At 56.9% G+C, this 22,818-nt stretch overlaps 1 protein-coding gene across 1 annotated transcript; it reads left to right on the top strand.

Annotated features, from left to right (window-relative positions):
* Positions 1-554: 554 nt before the first annotated feature.
* Positions 555-21,941, top strand: MELTF (melanotransferrin). The gene is made up of 16 exons (XM_069471990.1): positions 555-719; positions 2,477-2,631; positions 3,766-3,865; positions 6,120-6,302; positions 7,714-7,870; positions 9,146-9,213; positions 12,295-12,482; positions 13,177-13,357; positions 14,000-14,151; positions 15,615-15,711; positions 16,492-16,686; positions 17,404-17,560; positions 17,651-17,718; positions 18,946-19,133; positions 21,192-21,390; positions 21,856-21,941. Exons 1-16 carry the CDS (start codon positions 671-673, stop codon positions 21,939-21,941), a joined length of 2,223 nt encoding a protein of 740 aa, XP_069328091.1. The 5' UTR covers positions 555-670.
* Positions 21,942-22,818: the final 877 nt, after the last annotated feature.

The following is a 22,818-nucleotide window of genomic DNA, read 5'->3' as shown; positions in this document are numbered from 1 at the left end:
GAGGGAGCGAGCTCTGCCAGGAACCTGGGTTCCAGCTCTGCCACTGACTGGAGCAAGTCACCCCCGCTCTTTAGGTTCAAGGAGAGGCTGTCGCCTAGACTGTGAGGGGCCCTGCCGCCGGCTCCTCCGCAGCCGGGAGGAATCCACCTGGGTTCATGTTGGTGTCCCCGCTTTGTGCAGGAGGCCAGTGTGTGCTTTAGATGGCCTTCAAGCTTCCAGCTCAGACCCGGGATTCTGACCTCTTCTTCTTTCCAAATCTGAGCCTTTCCTTCTCCAGGTGGACGTGATAGTTGGGATCTTTCTAGGACAAGAGCGGGGGAGGGTGCTCTGGAATGCGGGGCAGATTGTGGAGGGGAGAGAGCCCGAAACAGCTGTGCGGGGTCCGCCGTGTTAGAACGGGTCTCCTCGCCCCGCCGGACGAGGCTCCAGCAGGGGGCGCCCGAGCGAAAGCCAAGGCCAGGCTGGTCAGCCCAGGTGTCCGGTCGCCGGGCCGGGCGGGGGGGTCGCGGGACCTGGGCCCGGGGGCGTGGACTCGGCCGGGGCACGCCCGGGCCGCACTTAAGTAGCTGCGGGTTGGGGTGAGGAAGGAAGGAGGGAGAAAGATCCGGCGGCTCCCGACCCAGACGCGGACGCAGAGCCGACCTGCCCGCAGCCCGCCCTCGACGGCGCCATGCGAGGCTCAAGCGTGACTCTGTGGCTCTTCCTGGCTCTGCGCACCGGTGAGGCCCCGCCGCCCCCCGTGGGAGCAGAAGCCGGGGCGGGGGTCCTAGAGCTCTGCAGCCCGCTGAGCAGGGTCCCAGGGCAGGGAAGTGTGCCCTGAGTCTCCTGGGGAGGGGGACAGGGAAGGCGCGAGGCATGGCGTCGGGCGAGGACAGTGGAGGGAACTAGCACCGACTAGGGCCGACCGGGATGTCTGGAGGCCTTCTTGGAGGAGGCGGCCTTGAGCTGGCCCTTGAAAAAGCGAAGCTTCGGACGCGCCAAGGAAAGGTGTGGGCTGAGGCGTGGTGGGGAGAGCCTTGGACTGTCGAGAGGAGATCCCGGAGGTGGCTCTTGACGGGCGTGGGAACCCAGGGAGGGATTGAGGGCTGCGCAGCCCAGCTCTCCCGCTGGGGCTCAGAGGGGTTGGCAGGGAGGGGCACGAGAGACCGCACCGAGACTGCTCCTGGGCGCCTTGCACTTGCGAGGGTGGAAGTAGGGGGACGGCAGCTGGGTCCCCTATCGTCGGCACCCAAGGGAGTCAGGGCAGGGACTGTGCGACATGGGGCGGGACCTCGGGGAACGACTACGGCTTGAGGAGATGGAGTTCGAGTTAGGGCTCTGGCCGCAGGCGGTGCATTCTTCATCAGTCCGAAAAATGAAACCACACCCCACCTCCCCTGCTCCCCGGAGATGGAGGGAGGCTGTGGAGGAAGCTGCAGTCGTGACCCTGGGGTGAGGGTGCAGAGCACAGGCCTCCGCTGCTGGTGACCTTGTTGCCTGGGGGTGGGTGCTGGGAGGGGGCGTTTCCCTGAGCACAGGCCTCCGCAATCCAGGCTGGGGCAGGGCGCCAGGTGGAGGAGCTCAGGTCTGCAAAGTCATCAACCTCAAGGAACTCTGGCCCCCTTCCACTGGGCCCCCAGCCTGGGAGCTCTCTGGGACTCTGATCTGGTCAGGCATGGGGCCCAAGCAAAAGTCCACTGAGGATCTGTGTCTTGGGCTCTCTGCATAGGCTTGGGTGCAACACAGAGGTGGGTTTTTCATCTGCTTTCTCAGGAGATGAAACAGACTCAGAGAGGTCAAATAAGCTGCCTGAAGTCACCAACTAGAGAGACAGGAACCTGAACCCAACTTGCTGACTCCTCAGCCTCCCCTCTGTGTGCCACCTTCCCTTGGCAGGAGCCTGGCACTGTACCCACTGAGGGTGGGTTTGCAGCTGGCATAATCACAGACACTCTGAGAGGGCACAAGGCTTCTCGAAGGCAGCCCACTCACAGCCACCTCGTCTCAGCCTCATGTCCCAGTGCAGGAAGGTCCAGGGACACTGCTGGGGGAGGAAACCCAGGCCAGCACCCTCTTTTTGGAGGCCTGGAGAGGGGCATGAACTTGCCAAGTGACAGAGCCTGCCAGGACTCCCCAGCCAGTGCCCCTTCCACACACCGGGCTGCCACTCCAGGCAGGTGGGGAGAGGTGGCGGTGGCTGAGAGCTACCCTGCAGACCTTCCCGCTCCTCTGGAATGGGCCAGGTTCTGAGCCACTCCATTTGCCAACAGCTGAGTCCCTGATCAGAGAGGCCCTGAGCATAGGAATACTATGGCCCCGTGTTCGGCTTTGCCAATGAACCAGGCCCCTTCCCTGCCCTGGGCCTCGGTGCCTCCCCGTGGGAGGGCAGGGCTGTTGCAGAGCACTGGCTGTCCAGAGCTGCTGGAGCCACCCTCCATGGTGGGGCCACGGTCCGGGCATGGCAGGGGAGCTGGACCTCACCGTCCCCTGCCCCCAGTGCTCGGCGGCATGGAGGTGCGGTGGTGCACCACCTCAGACCCAGAGCAGCAGAAATGCAGCGACATGAGCAAGGCCTTCCGGGAAGCGGGCATCCGGCCCTCCCTCCTCTGCGTCCAGGGCACCTCGGTGGACCACTGCATCCAGCTCATCACGGTGAGTCCTCTCCCTTCCACCCTGCCCAGACAAGAGGGCTCTGACTCAGGAGGGAGTGCACAAAGCCTCATTCACTGGGAAAGGCGGCGACCTCCCCCTGCCAGGGCTGGGCGATAGGATCTCCTGAGTTTCCCGACAACAAGGGCCAGTTTGTTTCCAGCAGGGCCCAGGCCAGGCGGTGGGAGGCCTCAGGAGCGAGTCCTCAGGAGCGCCACTGCTCCGATGGGCGCCAGTGGGGAAAGGTGTCTGAGAGGCAGGGTTTCCCTTCCACAGTCCCCTGCTACAGCAGGGACACCGCCCACCCCACCAAGGGGAGCCCAGACATGGTGACCCTTCAGTGGCCCAACATTACTTACTGTCTCTGCCATGAGGCTTTCCAGAATGGGGCTTGTACGGTTTCTGGGGAAGGAGGAGCAGGGGCCACAGTCCTGGGTGGGGCAGTAGAGGATGAGACAGCAGGTCTGAGTGGCAGGAGACCCGCTACACTGGCACTGACAGTCTTCAGAAGCAGGACAAGACAGGCAGAGTGCCTCGGGGGCAGGCAGGAGGATACCTGGGCTTTCATTTCTGCTCTGTCCCTCATATGACCCCAAGACCTAATCCAATCATCGGCCCTGGGTCAGGCTCCACTGTGAGGGTGGGAACCAATGATATTGAGCTATAATTCTGTCCATGGATCCCATGACACACTGACAGTGCACTGCCATTTGTGTCTGAAAATAAAAACGAAAAAAATTAAAGAGGGCATTTATGGGATTCAGTCCACATAGACTGTCTTAGAGGAAAAAAACAAGAAAACCCAGGTTAGCAGCAGAGGCAGGGGCTGAGAAACAGGAAAGTGGGGGAAACTCACTTTTCACTACATACCATTTTCTACTATCTGATTTTTTTTTACTACGTATATCTATTATGAGTCCTATAAAATTAATAATTAATATTTTTAAAAATAACATAATTAGTAAACCAAGGTGAGTCCTTGGCCTGGTAAGTGGGAAGAGCCCTGGGCCCCAGCTGGAGAGGGGCGTGTAGTCTAAGCCAGGACAGTGGAGACCTCCAGGCCTTGTCAGGGTGTCCCTGAGTCCCTTGCTGAGTGGCCGGTGGGCCGGGCTTGGCTGGCCCGCATGTTCTCACCAGGCCCAGGAGGCCGACGCTATCACCCTGGACGGAGGAGCCATTTACGAGGCAGGGAAGGAGCATGGCCTGAAGCCCGTGGTGGGCGAAGTGTATGATCAAGGTAAGACGGCAGCGAGGGAGGAGAGACGAAGGCCCTGCATCTGGAAGTCGGCTCCCCAGACTGTTCTCACCGGGCCTGGCCTAACCTTGCAGCCCCTGAGCTGGTCATTAGCCCTGTCCACAGAGCAGTCCTGGAGTCCCACCCAGACAAACCCTCTGAGAACCCCCTCAGTCTCCCTTGAACTCCCAGGGGACAGGAGCACCAGGGACACAGAGAGCCAACCCGAGTCTGTTCTTCCTCGCGGAGAGCCCAGCCCCCTAACTTTTGCCCACGAAGCTATCACTGAGGAGCTGCTGGTGCCTGGTGTCATGTTGGGCGTGCAGCTGCGTGCGTAATTGCCTGGGGTGGACGAGGCATCAGTAACGCCCAGCTGTGTGCAAACTTTCACGTATCTCTGTCAGAAGCAGCATGGAGTGAGGATAGGGCCAGGGAAGAGGTGGTGACCAGGAGCTGCAGAGCCCAGCAGACTCGGGGATGAATCCCAGCTCCATTCCTTCCCATGACCTTCTGTGACCTTGGGCAGCCTCCACTCCCTGAACTGTAAAATGGGGAACAGTTACCTGCCCTGTAGCACGGTTAAAATGAGCCAGAGTGCGTGCCCGCCCGACACATGGTACATCTGGGAACTATGAGCTCCCCTGCCCAGTCCGTGCTCCTCTTACTGGGCGAGGCTCTAGCTCAGCCTGCTCTTTGTACCTCCCCCCAGCCCTACTTGCCCAGTGCCCGCCTCTGTCACAGTCCAGCACGCTGTCACCTCCTCGCAAAGGGCCTCTCATCCTGCACTCCCGAGGCCCCGGCCCACTCCCACGTGCCTCTGCTAAGGCGCTGCCCATCTCTCTAGATAGTCCCTGCGGAGGAGGCCTAGTCCTCCTCCTTGGATACCCTCTGGCACTCCACACTCCACACAGGCTCTCGCTTGCAGAAGGCAGTGGCTGGGCACTTGTTGAATTCATGGTCGTCAGATGACGCAGGACACAGTCCCACCCTGCAAACCAGCCAACCTTCGCACTCACAGGCCAGAAACCGCCCTGTCCCATGGGTCCCCCACGCAGCTTTTCCTCTTTACTTAATCCTGCACATCTATCGAGCACCTGCTGCCTGCCGCTCATGAGCAGCGAGCAGTAAGCGCAAGAGACGCTGCTCCTGCCCTCAGAGACCAGGAGCCAGATAGTAAACAAACAGACACAAGAAAATGCAGTGACACGTGTGGGTGCCAGCAGGAAAAGGACAGGCTGTGAGAGGGAAAATGAGGGGTGAGGGGAAACCTGCTGAACTGGAGCGCGGGAGGGTGCTCTGGGGAGGCCACGTTTAAGCTGGGCCCAGACAAAGACTCCAAGCAGGGAAGATCTTAGTGGTTCAAGCGACTAGAAGGAAAGCGAAGGCGGTGAGAGGGTGGTACACACAAAATCGCTTAGGTTGGCAGCGGCCAGACTCAGGTGTGCAAGAATAACACTGGCTTTACTCTGTAGAACTCAGCTTCCTCTGACATGGACAGCCCACCCCCACAGGGCAGTTTGTGTGCGTGTGTGTGTGTGTGTGTGTGTGTGCACGCGCGCGCAATGGAGACCTCTGGACATCAGTTCCTTCCATGGATGAGTCATCTGTGTCTTGTCTGGATGGCCCCTTCTGGGACACACATGGCCCAGGGGAATCTTTTGCGAGGCCGTAGAGCCTTGCCCAACCCCCATGCATCCCACGGCCATTCAGGGTCTTGGTGGCTTGGGACCACATTGCCAGTTCTCTCGGTGCCTCTGCCTCTCCATGCCCTCAGCACCAGGAAATCACCTCCTCTCCTAATCTGGGGGCAGCCCCTGCCCTGCTCCCCTGCTCTTCCCAGCCACTGTTTGTCCCAGAACCATGGTACCATCCCCTCAACCTCTCCAAGTTCTCCCGAGGGCCTGGGCTTTTTGGAAAGCAAAGACTTGCAAGCTCCTTCTGCTCTGTGTCCGGCTACAGAGCTGCCCTGACGTGGGCAAATGTGGACCCAGCTAAGCACCAGCTGGTCTGGGAAGGTGAAGGGAGAGTCAATGAATGAATCAACATCCCAGGATAGTATCATGGGGCTGGAAGAGGGCAGGGTCTCATGATGAGACACGTGGATGGCACCCACTGCTCTCTCAGTGAGCATGGCGCCATGCACACATCCAGGCGCACACCCATGCGTCCGTGCACACGCCCCTCGCGGGCAAGGTGGCGCCGCAGCTTCCCTGGAGGCTTCACCTGCCGCCCTCACTGCTCTCCTCTCCCCTGCTAGAGGTTGGTACCTCCTATTACGCGGTGGCTGTGGTCAAGAGGAGCTCCCACGTGACCATCAACACCCTGAAAGGCGTGAAGTCCTGCCACACGGGCATCAACCGCACGGTGGGCTGGAACGTGCCTGTGGGCTACCTGGTGGAGAGCGGCCGCCTCTCCGTGATGGGCTGCGACGTGCTCAAAGGTGAGGACTTCGGACGGGCATGGCGGTCTCCGGGCTGCCCCCTCCTTTCCTCTGCTGTACTCCTCCCGTCACTGGGGTCGCCTCCCTCTGGCCTCACTGTCACACTTCACCCCCTTCAGGGTACAGCGAAGTCCCTCCTCCTCCAGGGCCCTCCCTGACACGTGGTCAGGGAATCGCTCCCTCCACGGTGCTGGCCAGCCCCGTGCTGCTGCCACTTGAGTTCCTGGTTGACTGGCCCCTACGACTCTCACTCAGCTGTCACTGGGCCCCACACGACACAGCCAGGCCCAGGGCCCAACCCATGGTGGGAAGGCAGGGGGTCGCCAAGGAGCGGCTCCCGCCGGGTGTGGACTTGGTGTAGAAGCATGTCCTCAGCTTCACAGGATCAGAAACGCTATTTTTTCAGGACCCAAACAGGCTGCTGACTTGCACCCAGAGAGCTCCCAAGCAGCTAATTAGCTAACCAGCCACGTAAACCAGCACAGCCGCCCCAGAGAGCCTGGAAGCCGCCTCCTTTCAGATGGTGGCCAGGTGTGGGTGGCTTATCGGTCACTGGCGTGTCTAAACTCCTGGGGCTGGCCCTGCAAGAGCTCGGTCTGGCCGAGTGATGAGTGTGGCCAACTGGCTCGGGTGCAGACAGCAGGGCGTCCTCTCCTGGCACAGGGTAAATATTTGTGAACGGGGTGGATTCGGGGCCCTGGTGCTGTCAGGGGCCCAAAAAACCGTGCATGTCCTCAGAGCCCAACCTCCTCTCTGACGAGGGCTGCTTCCACTGGGCTTCCCTTCCCTGCCTGCGCTATCAAATTAATGATCCTCATTAAGTAATTCTTTATTTTCCCCCTTTCATTGATCACACGTCACTGATTTGGAAATGAAATGCACAATGAGAACAGTATCTAGTTGAAATTTAGTTATCCTTGTGGTCATTTGTGAGTAAATGTCTTGTTCCCCTGAGCCATTTTTACATTTTTTCTTTTCTTTTTTTTCTTTTTTTTTCTTCTTTTTCTTTTTCTTTCTTTCTTTTTTTTTTTTTAAACAGTGTCTCGCTTTTTTGCCCGCACTAGAGTGCAGCGGCATCCTCATAGCTCACTGCAAACTCCTGGCTGGAAGGATCCTCCTGCCTCAGCCTCCCAAAGTGCTAGGATCACAGGCGTGAGCCATTTTTAAATAACAACAGCTGCCCGTTGCTACTCTTGTGGGCCAAGTTAGGGAATCACTGATCTGATCTAGTCCCCAGTTTTTCTCAGGCTAAGCTAGAAAGTGAAGGGATTCTCAGAAGAGTCGGAAGAGGTCCCTGTGGAGCCCAGGCCCCCTCCTGACTCCAGCCTGGGTCGCCGACCTGTCCCTTAGGGGCCTGGATGGGGTCTGCAGAAATCCTGCTGAGTGACCTCTCTCTGCCTTCTTCCCACAGCTGTCAGCGACTATTTTGGGGGCAGCTGCGTCCCCGGAGCAGGAGAGACCAGTTACTCGGAGTCCCTCTGTCGCCTCTGCAGGGGCGACACCTCTGGGGAAGGGGTGTGTGACAAGAGCCCCCTGGAGAGATACTACGACTACAGCGGGGCCTTCCGGTGAGGGGTGTGGGGGAGGGGCTGCCGGGCAGGGAGGAGCTGAGCCCCCCTTGAGGCACTTGAGGCCACAGGAGCTGGGGAGAACACCTTTGCCCAGAGAGGGCCTGGAGGGGAAGAGGCAGTGTGGGTCATACCTTGTCAAAGCACCCTTTATACAGTTCTGTGCCCTGGTTAGTTTAAAACATCAAACTGGAATATTCCAAACTGGTTTGCTCATAAAATCAACATGTTTGGTATATTTAGAGAGGTGAGGGCAGAGAGAAGAAAATGGAAAAAACAGCCTTCTGGCCACGCCCATGTCCCCATTCTGGTGTCTCAGACCAGCAGGGAGGGCGGGGTTGGGGGGTGGCTTGACACTTGGGGCTGGCCCATCTCTGCGGCTGGTTCAGGCTGGCACGGAGGATAAGTCCTCCGTGGATGCAAAAGAGAGTCTCTAACAGCTCGTGGCCCAATTCCGTCTGCCTGCAAGCGAAGAAACGTGCTCAGCAGGAGTTGGAGTGGAAGCTTCCTGAGTCCCTCTAGCTGCCTCCGCGTTCCCACCTGGAAGCCACGAAGCCTGCTGGGGCCCACACTTCAGGGTGTGATCTAGGCCGATGTAGTTTTTGGCACGGAGAGAGTAGAAGACGTCCTCAGCACCTCTGAGCAGGAGACCCTTGCCTCTCCTGCACCCCTGAGTTCTTGGCCATTGCCTGTCCTCCCTGAGTCTCGGAGCCCTACCCTGTGTCACCCCTGCCACCCCAGCCCAATCCCTGCTTATTTTCTGGCAGTAGGGACCCAAGCAGCCCCTTGGCCCAGCAGGCCCTGACCTGCTTCCTGCACTGGGCAGTGATATACAGAGAATACATAAAAGTCATGGTCCCTTCCACTCAGAAATTTTTTGGTATGGCATGAAAAAGTCTTCTGGTCCAATCCTCTGCCTCAGGGCAGAATCATCTTTAAAACCGAGGGTCAAGGCTGCTGAAGACGGCAGCTGCATAGGAGCACCTGTTCCGTACAGGCAGGCTGGGCTGCACAGGGTCTGTGCGGGGTTCTAAAGGTCTCTCATCCTCAGAGCAGCCCTGTGGGAGCTGCTTTCCCATCCCCGCTCTCCAGGTGACAGGGACTAGGAAGGGGCCACAACATGGCAAAGCCACACAGCCAGCCCCTGGGGAGCTGGAACCTGGGTCTGCATCACGGTGAAACCCATGCCCTCCTCGGCCACCCCTCCAGCCCAGCCAAACCAACAGAGGTGGAAGACAGCCAGGGACCAGGGGGCTCACGGTTTCTCATCCACAGGTGCCTGGCGGAAGGGGCAGGGGACGTGGCCTTTGTGAAGCACAGCACGGTGCAGGAGAACACCGACGGTGAGTGAGGGGCTGGCCCACAGGGTCTGAGCAGGGTCTCAGGCCGGGGTGGCCTGGGGCAGGGCCCCCAGATGGCAGGGCCAGAAGCGCGTGCCCCAGTGCAGACCCTGGCTCTGAGTCTCTGGGTCTCACCAGTGGAGTTCCCACCACCCTGCGGGGCGGGGCAAGGGGGCCCGTGAGAGCCCTGCCCTGCCCTGATTTATGTCCAGTGCTGGGTTCTGCCTCCACGTGAAGCTGGGGGCTGCGCTTTACGGAGTCCGCAGACCTCTGCGCTGGGTCTCATCTACTGCCCCTTCCTGGCTTCTTCTCCTCTTGCCTGGAGAAGCCATCCCTCCTCCCCGGAAAGATCTATTTAACATAGGTTGGTGTTATATGTTGATCCGTTATGTCATTGTCATCTAAATTTTTAAATTTTGAAATAACTGAGCTTTAGGAAAGTTGCAAGAATAATTCAATGAACTCCCAACTGTTCTTTACCCAGATTCCAACTTTTAGCATTTGACCTCATTTGATTTATCATTCTTTCTATACGTGTGTGTGTGTGTGTGTGTGTGTGTGTTCTGACCTGTCTGAGAGTACATTTGCCTGTGTCGTAAACCTTGAATACTCTAGTATATGTCTCCTAGGAACAAGAGCATGTACATACTATGTATTGTGCATGTACTGGCCATAGTAATCACATTCAGGAAATGTGACAGTGACACAATACTATTATTCCCTAATCTACAGGCGATATCCAGATTCACTCACTGTCCCAAGTCTCTCCTTTGTAGCAATTTTTTCCAGACCCAGGACCTAATCTATGATAACACATGGTATGTAGTTGTTAGATCTCTTTAGTTTCCTTTGCCTTGCAACAGTTTCTCAGTCTTCATCGTTTATGACACTGGCATTTATTTTGTAAATTGTCCCTCCATTTGGATTTGCCTGAACATTGTTTCTTTTTTTGAAAATTGAGATATAATTTACATGCAGCAAAATTTACTCTTTTTGAAATACAGTTCTATGAATTTTGCCAAAAACATATAGTTGTATAACCATCACCACCATTGAGATGTTGTTGGGACAGACCTCTCACCCCGAAAATTCCCTCTTGCCCCTGCCAGTTTATCTCCCCTCCCCATCCACAACGACCACCACTCAGACTTGTACTTCTGTGGTTCTGCCTATTGCAGAATATCTGGTCTGTTGCCTTTTTAAAAAAATCATTGTCTTTTGTTGTTGTTGTTAATCTCTGCCTTTTAAATCAGAAACCCCACCGTGGAATCTGACGTCCATGAAGGCAAACACAAACCAGGTTGGAGAAAGGAGAGCAAGGGATCTGGGAAGGGATGGAGCACAGAGGGTGGTTTTGTGCAAAATGGGCACCTGGACGGAGGCCCAAGATGAGTCAAGAAGGAGGAATTGGAAGGGGGGCAAAGAATAGGGATGCCTTGGGCTAAAATCAGCTTTTTAAAATTTTTGACATTAATCTAAGGAAGTAATTTTTTAAAGAGCATCTTTTTGCAAAAAGATGGATAAGAGGAAAACATTAGCAGTGGCATAAACATCTCAAGTAGTGAAGTGACAGGACTTTCATCGTCCCGTCCCTAGCCAAGGAGACACTGGAGTGGCAGGTGGAAGTACCTAGAGGACGATCATCTCATGGGAAGGGAGATGATCTGGCCTACAGTTCTGCAGCAGTTTAAAAAGAGAGAGCAGTCGGCAAGTGGGGAAAGAGTTGCACTGAGAAATGAGGAGCTATAAACCACCATGCAGCATTAACAGTGACTTCTGTGGAGTTCTTCCAAAGTATTACCCTGTTGTTTTTTGGATTTTTTTTTTATTTTTTTTTTTTTTTTGAGACAGAGTCTCACTTTGTTGCCCAGGCTAGAGTGAGTGCCGTGGCGTCAGCCTAGCTCACAGCAACCTCAAACTCCTGGGCTCAAGCGATCCTCCTGCCTCAGCCTCCCGAGTAGCTGGGACTACAGGCATGTGCCACTATGCCCGGCTAATTTTTTCTATATATATATTTTTAGTTGTCCATATAGTTTTTTTCTATTTTTAGTAGAGACGGGGTCTCGCTCTTGCTCAGGCTGGTCTCGAACTCCTGACCTTGAGCGATCCGCCCGCCTCGGCCTCCCAGAGTGCTAGGATTACAGGCGTGAGCCACCGCGCCCGGCCTGGATTTTGTTTTTAAATAGCTTAGCAGTGAAAGTTTTTGTGATCCTACAAATTATCTTTTCCCTTCCTATTTCCTAGTACAGGTTTTCCCCCTGGTCTTAATTTAAGAGTCGTAAAAATATTGTTAGGTCGGACTATCTGTAGTTTAGTTACAGTCCTTAATACTGGCCTTTAGAATATTCTGATTTGGTGTCAACAGCAAGTCACTCCTTCAAATAAATCTTTTCTATGAAGAAATAAATGAGTTTTAGGGAAGGTTTCCAATACTGTATAAAAATACTTGGTAGATATAAGTGGAAAAACAAGTAGTATGCAAAATTGCCTGAGAACTATGTCTTTAACCATGTTAAAAATGGTTATAAAATAGAAAACAGAAAAAGAGGATTTGAAGGAAATGCACCAAAATATTAATAGTTGGGGTTGTGGGCAAAGCTCTAGGGAGTTACCCTTTCCTCCCTGAACCACAGTTCTGGTAGATTCCGTTGGGGTATATTCCCACCGTGGCTCCCACCCGCTACTCGGAGCCAAAGTTAGCGCCTGACGGCAGCAGTGGGTGGTTCATTCTAGACTCTCGGTACATTCATCTCTTTCCTCCTAACCTGCTCTTATTTTCTTACTCTTTCTATCTTGAAATAAATGGTCGTGTCTATATGTATTGTATTATTGTCAGATATCTCCAATCCATTTTAGTAATACAAGTTGGTGAGAGATAGAAAATGTGAGTATCTAGACACAGTCTATGTAGATACCTGGTCTTACAGGGTACAGCCACCAAGCTCTGCTCCTCCTGCGTCCTAGGTTCTCACCTCCATGACACTGGCCTCGCCCCAGCCTCCCTCTCCTGGGCCTTCTTGGGTGCCCTCCCTGCACCCCTCCCAGTTCAGAAGTTGGTTCATCCCAGCCTTCCTGTCTTCCCAGGGAAAACTCTGCCCTCCTGGGACCAGGAGCTGCTGTCGCAGGACTTTGAGCTGCTGTGCCGGGATGGCAGCCGGGCTGACGTCACCGAGTGGAGGCAATGCCACCTGGCCCGGGTTCCTGCTCATGCCGTGGTGGTCCGGGCTGACACAGACGGGGGCCTTATCTTCCGGCTGCTCAACGAAGGCCAGGTGGGCTCAGGGCCCTGCACAGCTTCCCGGGCGGTGCTGGACCTTCTTGTCACTCACCAGAGTTGGGACTCAGGGCTAACTAAGGCCAGGAGAGGCGGGACCCAGAGACCCTCCCCAGGACAGACCCTGGCTGGGGATCCAGGCCTCTGTGGTGTGCAGCCCCAGGGACACGCTGTGACAGGGAGGAGGGCTGGCCAGTGGAGGGAGACCAGCAGACGCAATCCCCCTCAGAGAAAGCTCCTTGTACTTGTGCCTCTAAAGACCAAAACCAGAACATGGGAGCAGAAAGCAAAATGCCACAATGAGTACATTTCACAGTATACCATTAGTTAAATGCAATGAATAAGGTTTTGCTGAAACCTCTGCTCACAACAGCAGTTTCCGACTCCCGGGTGCACCCCAGCTTCTGCTAGTTTCACCCTGTCCAGACTGCGGCTGCCCAGCTGGCCCTCAGCACCGTCCACACCTGGGCCATCAATCATGTGTCCAGACAGCTGAGTGTGACGAGCAGGATGACCTAGGATGAACTGGCAGGGCACAGGGGAAGGAGATGGGATCAGAAGAGGCGCCGAGGAGGAGGAGGGGGGGGTGACCCTGAGGTCACAGGAAGAAGGCGGTGGTGGTTGAGCTGGGGCGGGAAGGATGCGGCCTGGGAGCAGCTCACCAGCCCCTGCCCCCACCCCTGGACACACAGCGTCTGTTCAGCCACGAGGGCAGCAGCTTCCAGATGTTCAGCTCTGGGGCCTACGGCCAGAAGGACCTGCTGTTCAAAGACTCCACCTCGGAGCTCGTGCCCATCGCCACACAGACCTACGAGGCCTGGCTGGGCCGCGAGTACCTGCATGCCATGAAGGGTCTGTTCTGTGACCCCAACCGTAAGTCCGCCTGTCCCTTCTCAGGCATGGCAGGACTCTCTGGGAAAGTGGCCTGGGGAGGACACTCACCCAGGAGGCCCACCGTGTGCCCCTCGGACTCTGTGGGAACCTGTCGCTTCCACTTCTCTGCCTCTGGGTTTGGGAGAAAGCAGCTCTGCGGTTGCACGGCCCGCTGCACGGGGGCCCCGCCTGTCCAGGAGGTGGCAGCCGGGCCACCAGGGTCTGTCTTGGGAAGGGGCTCCCTGCCCCTCCATGCAGGGGCCATCGCAGCCTGTCATTTCCTCTCGCTCCTGCCTCTCACTGGACTATGGCAGTAGTCCACAGTGGGCTTCCTGCCTCTAGCGCTGTCCCCATGTAGCCTCTGCCTGCAGCCAGGGACACAGGTGCCAGGCACTGAGTTAGATACATGACGGCCGTGGTCTGCCCCAACCTCTCACAGCCCCATGAGAAAGGTGCCGTTATCCCCTTTCTGCGTGAGGCGGCGAAATCAGATGGTTCAATAACATATCCTGGCCGTACAGCTAAGAGAAAGACCCAGAATTTCCCCTGAGTCTGACTCCAGGTTCTCCCTATGGTGGCACCGGCCCCACCGCCCTGCCCCGCAGGGTGAGCCTGGCGGGACCGCATGCTCGCCCCACACAGGGCTGCCCCACTACCTGCGCTGGTGTGTGCTGTCTACTCCCGAGATCCAGAAGTGTGGAGACATGGCTGTGGCCTTCGGCCGGCAGAGGCTCAAGCCCGAGATCCAGTGTGTGTCAGCGGAGTCCCCCCAGCACTGCATGGAGCAGATCCAGGTGGGGGCCGTGCCCAGGTGGGCAGGCGGTGGCAGTGCTGGGGTGGTCCTTACCATTCGCTGGCCCCCGGGCCTCCTGGGGAGGGTTAGAATGTCTCCAGCAACAAGCCCTCAGAGCAAAGGGGAGAGGAAGGGCCACAGGGACCAGCACCCCAGCCCAGGGGACAACCTCCCCAAAGGCTGAGGAAGTAACTCGCAAAGGTCGCCAGCTGGCTTGTGGATGATCCACCTCCCCCAGGGGCCGACGGAAGCCTGGCCCTGTGCAGAGCTGAGTTCACCTGCACGTGAGGCTGACGGAGAAGGGGCCACAGCTGGAACTGAGGAAAGGGCTTAGGGGTGCAGGGTCATGCCTGGCAGGCTGCCCTGTTGGTCCAGGGGCCCCAGAGCAGGGAGAGATGCAGGGAGGGGGGTTCCAGCTCCCCTAGGTGAGAGCCTCCTCTCAGTGTGAGCTCGCAGAGGGTCAGGGGGGCTGCCTAGGGGACCCGGGGGGGAGAGGAGCAGACATCAGGAGTTCCTCGGGCCCACAGCAAGAGGCTCAAAGACCCTCAGTTCTAGCTTCTGTGATTCTCAAAGATGGTGTCTAGTGTGGCTCTAACGGCCATTTCCTGTCCAGCCAGTTGCCTGGACTGTGGTCCAGGGTCTGTGTGTTCCCCCTGACACAGTAGGGAGGAACAGGTCTGGGGGTGGATGTCACCACCTGTTACTCCAACATCAGCACTTCATGCCTCTTCCCCAGTGGTCTGTGGCACCTGCCTAGGTGCGGGTGTCCCCTCTTTCCCCAGCCTCACACCTTCCTTTGGGTTTGTCACACTACTGTGGCTTGATTACCAGTCAACCCTTTTGCAGGGTCCTGGGCCACCTCTCAGGAGGCTTCCGAATGGACATGTGGGGTGAGGGATGGGCGACCTGGGGGCACCAGGCCCATCTTGCTGCCTCCTCCGGTGGGGCTGTGTCCCTCATCCCTGGAGCCATCTTTCAAGACCTGGGTCATTCTTCCATTTGCACACGGATTTGACAAACATAGGACACTCGTGCTGTGTGCCAGCACGGTCCTCTGGGGGCTGACGGTCCATGGGGAGACCCCACACCAAGCATGAGGGCAGGGGTCGTGCTATGCTTTGCTCAGAGCAGGGCCACACAGGAGACCCCGGGTAACCGAGCACTGAAAGAATGGAGCAGACGCCCGGGAGTAGGACTGCGGGTGCTGGCTGGTTCCAGCACCACCCTCGTTCCCACGCCAGCCACCCCACCCGCACCCCCGTGCTCCAAGCAGCCCTCCTGGGCAGGCATCTGCACAAAGAGGGGAAGGGGCGGATGGGCAGGACGGGGCACTCCCCACCCAGGTTCCCCGGGGGAGGGGAGCCTGAGGCCACAAGTCCCAAGAGATCAGGCCCTGCCAACCCCATCCCCCGGCATCCAGAAGCATCCTGGGGCCTCCCAGCCCTCTCTTTCTGTTCCCTTCAGGCCGGGCATATTGACGCTGTGACCCTGAGGGGCGAGGACATTTACACGGCGGGGAAGACATATGGCCTGGTTCCCGCGGCCGGGGAGCAGTATGCCCGTGAGTGCAGTCCCGCCGCCTGGCCGTGGCTGGGAGGTGGTTGGTGTTTCTATAAATATAAAAATGTCCCCCCCTCAGCCATTTCTGGTTGCTGCCTGTCACCAGGCATGCCCCTCATGCCCCGGCCTCAGTTTCCTCATCTGTTCAATGAACATCTCTAAGGGGTTGGAAAACTTTCTGTAAAGGATCAGAGAGCAAATACTTTAGGTTTTGCAGATCACAGTCTCTGTTGCATATTCTTCTTCTTTTTAAATAACCCTTTGAGAATATAAAAGCCATTCTTAGCCTGCAATCCAGGCCATACAAAGTTTGCCGACTTTGGACTCCTGGGTCTCAGCTGCCCAGCCCTGACCATCGCAGCCCGTGGAAGGGGCCCTCAGGGGTACCCCACCATCAGCTCATCCTCCTTCTCGGTGGCCTGGGTTGGGGCTTTGGCCTGTGTCCTCCTACGTAGTGACCTCTGGGCTGGTGTGAAAAATCTCAGGGCTTAAAAATAAATGCTTCTGTAGCTGTCAGCTACGCCACCACTTCTCTCCCAGGGGTGAGAAAAATAACACCTGGGTGGAAGGAAAGAAATCCCTTTGGGTGAAGACAGAAAAGTGGAGCCACACGGGCTGCTTCCCAGCAAGGGGGCAGGCAGGGCCCTGCCGGATTTGCTGCGTGGCCTGTGCAGCTGGGGCAGGCTCGCCGCTCAGCGGAGACAGGAGGGAATGGATTTGGGGAAGGGCCCCGTGGGACGGGGCCCTGGCTCTCAGGCGTGTGGTGTCCCTCTCTCCCCAGCGGAGGACAGGAGCAACTCATACTTTGTGGTGGCTGTGGTGAGGCGGGACAGCTCCCACGCCTTCACCTTGGATGAGCTCCGTGGCAAGCGCTCCTGCCACTCGGTCTTTGGCAGCCCTGCGGGCTGGGACATCCCCGTGGGTGCCCTCATCCAGAGGGGCTTCATCTGGCCCAAGGACTGCGACATCCTCACAGGTACCACCCTTCAAGGGACACAGACTCGGAAGCTCTTCTTTGGGATTGGCTGGGGATGGGTGGCCGGCTCTGAGTTCGGGACCTTGTTAGAAAGTGGCCAGCCTTCTGCAAAAGTGCCCAGGTATCTTCACAAGCGCTCAGTTGGAGACAGAGGCGGAAACATTTGCCAAGCACCTACCACGTGCCATACCCAAGGCCCTTCCCATGTGCTAAATCACTCAATGTTCATGGTGAAAGGAAGGCAGTCGGTCGGAAGCTGGCAAGATCCTTGGGCTGACTGGCCACATACCTCTGCCCTGGCTGGTAACTCAGAAAAAACAAAAACATTCTTTTCTAACCACCAGCACAAACATACAAAAGGTGCTAGGGTTGGTCCTGCCACTCCCAGACAGCTGGACAGTTGCTCTGATTGGAACAGAATAGCTTATGAGGTAGTGAGTTCCCTGTCCCTGAGGGAGTTCAAGCAAAGGCTGGGTGACTACTTGCCAGAGGCTGGTGACAGGATTCCTGTGTCTAGGCAACCTCTGTATTCCCCATCCCTGAGATCCTCCCAAGAGGGGACATGCCACTTGGAGCTGAGTGGGGGACAGAGCAGATGGTGGCCTTGAACCGCAGGGCCAGGCGGGTGGGCAGATTTGGGGGGAAGCAGCCCCCCATCTCTCCCTGCCACCCTTTCTGCCACCGACCCCTCATCACAGCCCTTCCCCTCCACTCCAGCCGTGAGCGAGTTCTTCAACGCCAGCTGCGTGCCCGTGAACAACCCCAAGAACTACCCGGCCTCACTGTGCGCACTCTGCGTGGGGGACGAGCGGGGCCGCAACAAGTGCGTGGGCAACAGCCAGGAGAGGTACTACGGCGACAGCGGCGCCTTCAGGTACTCGTCAGTGGCAGGCTGGGCGGTCCAGGGCTCCAGGCGAGGCTGGGGCCCTCCTTCCGATGCCTGCCCTGTCCTCTTGTGTGGCAGGTGCCTGGTGGAGAATGCAGGTGATGTCGCCTTTGTCAGGCACACGACCGTCTTTGACAACACAAATGGTAGGTGAGCAGGGCTCTGGCCAGAGCAGGGCCAGATGTGTGTAGGCGTTGCTATTCCCTGTCCCCAACACAATCTAGACACCAACCAAGAAAGCCCCCGGGCCATGTGGTAAGAACAGACCTCAGGCCACACGACCAGTGCAGGACACATGACAGTCTTTACTGGGCTGGAGTTCAACTCCCTCTCCACTGAAATGGTAGAGACTCGATGATTCCAGCCAATTTGGAGAGACTCCTTCTGGGCGTATTCACATAGTGCCAAGGTGTGTGGGTGGGGCTGGCAGAGATTCCCATCGGCCCAGAAAGGCAGGTGCAGGCCAGAGGGGAGGGGGATTGGTCAAGGGGAAGCATGAGAGGCAAGGAAACACCTGTTGGTATTGCAAATCTTGGCCCCGGCCTGCCCGTGGAGGCCACCATCCCCAGGAGGAGGGAGCCATGCCCTCCTGCATGAGCCGGGTGCGGTCAGGGATGGGGTCAGGGCAGAAAGGCAGGTGGGGAGGGACTCCCCCGGCCCGGCCACCCATTTCCCTTTTATCTGTAGCTCTCCCCTGGCCCACCTGGAGTTCCTTCTGAGAACGGGAGGAGGTGGGTGCTAAGTGAAGGCACAAAGACAGTGTGATTCCCCAAGGCAGTGTCTTCTCAGGAAGCCCTGGGACCACCTGCTTCAGGATCTTGGGGATGCTGGTTTAAAATGCAGATTCCTGGGCCCCACCTGAGACCTTCTGAATGTGATTCTTTGCAAGCAGGAGCCCTTAAAGCTGCTTCTTACATCCATGGGTGATGCTATACCCCCTCCAGTTTGAGAAATTCAGCCTTTAGAGGTGGAGATCACCCACCAGCTTCCGGAACTTACCCCACCCTCAGGCCCGAGGCTGTAACACACAGATGGGAGTCTTTGCCTGGGAGTAATTAAGAGCCTCAGTTTCCTCACCTGTAAAATGGGGACACTAATACCTGCCCTGTGTTACTATCGTGAGGATCAAGCAGCTCTTGCGACATGCCTGTCACAGAGTAGGTACTCCCTAGTCCCTACTAGAGGTGGCTCCGGCTATAGGATTAGCACAGCTGCTTCTCTCACCTGACAATGCCACAGAGCACCTGGAGAGTGGAGCTGGGGAGCTGGCCAGACACTGCCACCTACGCCCGGTGAAGGATTTGGGGATCCAGGAGGATAGCAGCCTCCCCACTCCCCCTAACGCCCCCTCTCCGCACTGCTCTACCCCTCAGGCCACAATTCTGAGCCCTGGGCTGCTGACCTCAAGTCGGAGGACTATGAGCTGCTGTGTCCCAATGGGGCGCGGGCTGAGCTGTCCCAGTTTGCAGCCTGCAACCTGGCACAGATACCGTCCCATGCTGTCATGGTCCGGCCAGACACCAACATCTTCACCGTGTTTGGACTGCTGGACAAGGCCCAGGTGAGCCAGGGCTGGGCAGCAGAAGTGGGCCAGGCCCTGGGGGGCCTCAGTCTACCTGGAGCAGACCCCAGGAGAAACTAAGGAAGCCGGGCGGCGGGGGCAGAGTCTGTGATTTTCACTTACCCAAGGACATCCCTCCAGCAACTGTCCCCTCTGTCTCCTGCATCATTAATTTCTCCACCTCAACTGGACCATTCTTCTCACCAACATACAAACATGCTATTATTTCTATCTTTAAAAAACAAACTAATCTTCTTGATCTCACTTCCTCTTGTAGCCATAATCCCCTCCCTTTCAGAGCAAAACTCCAAACTGGAGTTATCACTCCGCTGGAGTTACCAATTCCTCTCCTTGTGATCTCTCTTAAGGATGGAGACTACTCCAGACAGGTCCCCACCAGGGCCTGAAAGTGCCCTTGCCAAGGTCACAGTGACCCACATTGCTAAGTCCGGTGGCTGTTTCTCAGTCTCCATTGTACCTGACCTCTCGGCAGCACTGGCCATGGTCCCCTCCTCCCGGAATCACTTTCCCCAGCTGGCTCCCAGCTTCCCACCCCTGCATGGCTCTCCTCCCTGCTCTCTGGCCACTCCCCCTCATTGTTCTGGTCTGTGAGTACTGGAGTCCCCCAGGATTCAGTTCTCAGCCCTCTTCTGTCTACACCTGCATCCTTGTTGACTCATCCATTCCATGTCGTTAAATACCATCTACAAACAGATGGCTTCTAAATTTACATCTTCAGCCCAACTTCAATCCCAAACTTGCATATTTAACAATTACCTACCTGACATAATGACTTGTATTTCTAGTATAATAGGCATCTCAAACTGATCAAGTCCAAAGTTGGAATCTCATCCCTCCCTGTCTTCCCCACTTCAGTTAAGAACAACTTTAGCATTTCCATTTCTTCAGGAGTCACCTTTGTCTCGTGTCTTCCTCTCATATCCAATCCATCAGCAAATCCCATTGGCTGTACTTTCAAAATCCACCTAGAATTAGAATCCAAGTTTTCTGACAATGGAGCCACTGGTTTCTAACCACCCTCCTTCCCACAACTAATTTAGGCAAAAATTGCCCTCCCCCCACCCACCAGACTACAGAATTGTAGAGCTGACCAGCCCCCCAGGCCTGTTCCTAAACTTTGAAATTGTCAAATTATGTACAATTTCCTCATCTGCCCCATGGATACCTCTAGCCCAGGAGTTCTTTACTCCAGGTCCCTGGGCCTCTCCAGAGGGTTTCTCAACCCTCTGAAGTATTGGGGGGTGAGGGATAAGAGTTCTGCATGGATGAGCATTTTGGGGGGTCAAAGGCAGATGGCTTTCATCAGATCTCCAAGAGGATCCGTGAGTCCCCCCCAAAAAGACTGATAACCACCTGACTGCTTCTGTATACAGCTGACATAGACATTCACCCATGTTCTCCAGGTCTTTGTTCACACTCGTGTTTACAGTTCCTCTTACTATTTCTGGTCTTTTTAATAGCACTTTTAGGGCCATAGCCATAGAACACTCACTCCGGTGATTCTCAGCAGGGAAGAGAGCAGCGGGCCTCCAGGATGCCAGGAGGGTGGGGCAGTGAAGACATTCAACTCACCTGTTAGATTGTGATCTAGCGAGAGAACAAAAGTCTCTCTCAATGACAGTGTTTCGGTTTGTGGGAAAGGATACCACTAAGACAGAGTGAAACAGCATGAAGGAAAAGCTTGAGAAATGCTGAGCAGGCCTCAAAAAACACTCTGTAATCTCATCCACGCCATCTCTCATTTCTGGGTCTTTTTTCCTGTAAGTCTCACGCTTCAGTTCTGCACCCAAGGACTGGTTTGGTGTGATGTTTCTGAATGACTCTCACATGGTGCCCATAGCCATAGCTTTCCCCAAACCCCTTTACTGACTGAGGCCGGTCAGTTGTCAAGCTGATGACTTCAAGTCAGAGTCTCTTGGTGTCCTGAAATCACTGCTCTGTGGGTCATCCTATGTAAAGCAATTTGTCCAAGCAGTGCCTGCGGGGGTGACAATTTGTGAGCCCCCATGAGCAGCAGGTCTGCTTGTGGTCCTCCAGGACCTGTTTGGAGACGACCACAATACAAACGGGTTCAAAATGTTCGATTCCTCCAACTATCACGGCCAAGACCTGCTTTTCAAGGATGCCACGATTCGGGCGGTGCCTGTAGGGGAGAAAACCACCTACCGCGACTGGCTGGGGCCCGACTACGTGGCAGCTCTGGAAGGGATGCTGTCTCAGCAGTGCTCGGGAGCAGGTATGACAGCCCGGGGCCCTGCGGCTTTCCCTGGCGTGGATCAAACCCTTTCACCCGAAAACCTTGACAGAGCTGAGGGTGCCCTGGGTCTCAGCGAGGCCAGCAGAGGCCCCCATTTTACAGACAAGCGAGAAGTGTCCCGGGAGGGTCTCAGCAGGGAGGCTGCAGACAATGACAGCAGGAACACTGGCCGCCTCTCCCAAACAGACCTGGATAATGAATTTAAATGCTAAAAATGATAACCCAAGAGGATTTGAGGCAACGCCATAAATATACATATAGTATAATTGAGAAAGAAATGAATATGTAAAGAAATCTGGGGGAGAAGAATTGTAATCGGGTGGAAAGAGGGAGGCTGGAGCGAGTTTCCTATACAGAAATGTCACCCCCTAGAGTCTTGCGCACAAGAGCAGCTGCACCGGCGCTACCGGCGCCCCCGGCTTTAACTGCTGTGTTTGTCCCCAGCGGTCACTGCCCCCGGGCGCCCCCTGCTGCTGCTGCTGCTGCTCCCGCTGGCCCTGGCTGCTGGCCTCCTCCGGCTGGCGCCCTGAGCGGTTCGGGGCCGCCTCGCCCGCGCTCGGATGGAGCCAGTTCCGCTGGGAAGGTCGTTTAACACCCGCGACAGGAGAGGGCCCGGCAGCAACCTCAGAGCGCCTCGGGTCTCCGCCCCGGCCCGAGAAGTTTCTCTGATTGCTTCGAAGCGGAATAAAGATGATGCTCGGAAAAGTCCCCCGACCTTGAGTTGGGCGGGCGCCGGCGCCTCCTGCGGGAGCCCCGCCGCCCACGGCCACCACCTGGCCCTGCGCTACCTGCGGCGCCGGCCCGGGCTCGCCCGCCCCCGGGCTGGCGCGGCGCTCGCTGCCAACCGCCGCCTCCCGCCACCTGGAGCCTGCGGGCCCGCGCCGCACACGGCCCGTTGCCAAGGAAACCGGCTGCGCAGAGCCCGCCCTGCCTAGCCGCCCCGCGCCTCCCCGGCTGTCCCCGCGCCGCCTGGCCGCTGGGCTCCTCCTGGGGACACCGTGTCCACCACGGCACCTGCCAGGCCCTCCAAGAAGGCGCGACTGCTGGGCACAATCAGCCCTTTGTCCTTGTCCGTGACTTGGCGTGGCCGGGCCCATTGCACAGCGGATTCTGCGGGCTGGGTAGGGGAGGCGGCCAGAGCTGGACTAGAGGGAGGAAACCGCAAGGGACCCCCCCCCCCCGCGAAGGAAATGTCCTCAGTAAGGGACGGGGGGGGGGCTAGTGAGGGGTTGGGGGCTGTAAGAACCGTTTGCTTGCCGCTGTGCCCGGCCCTTCCTCCAGCTCCAGCCACTCCTGAGTCTTCCCCTCTCCCCAAGGTGATGCCGGGTACCCCTCAGCCTGTACCTGGGCACGTGTCAGCAGCAGTAACCTCCTCACAGAAGGGAGTGGGAGGTGGCCCAGGCCTCA

The sequence above is a fragment of the Eulemur rufifrons genome, chromosome 7 (genome assembly GCF_041146395.1).
Source record: "Eulemur rufifrons isolate Redbay chromosome 7, OSU_ERuf_1, whole genome shotgun sequence".
Classification (NCBI taxonomy): domain Eukaryota; kingdom Metazoa; phylum Chordata; class Mammalia; order Primates; family Lemuridae; genus Eulemur; species Eulemur rufifrons.
The sequence above is the reverse complement of the archived record's forward strand: the minus strand, read 5'-3'. Positions and strand labels throughout refer to the sequence as shown.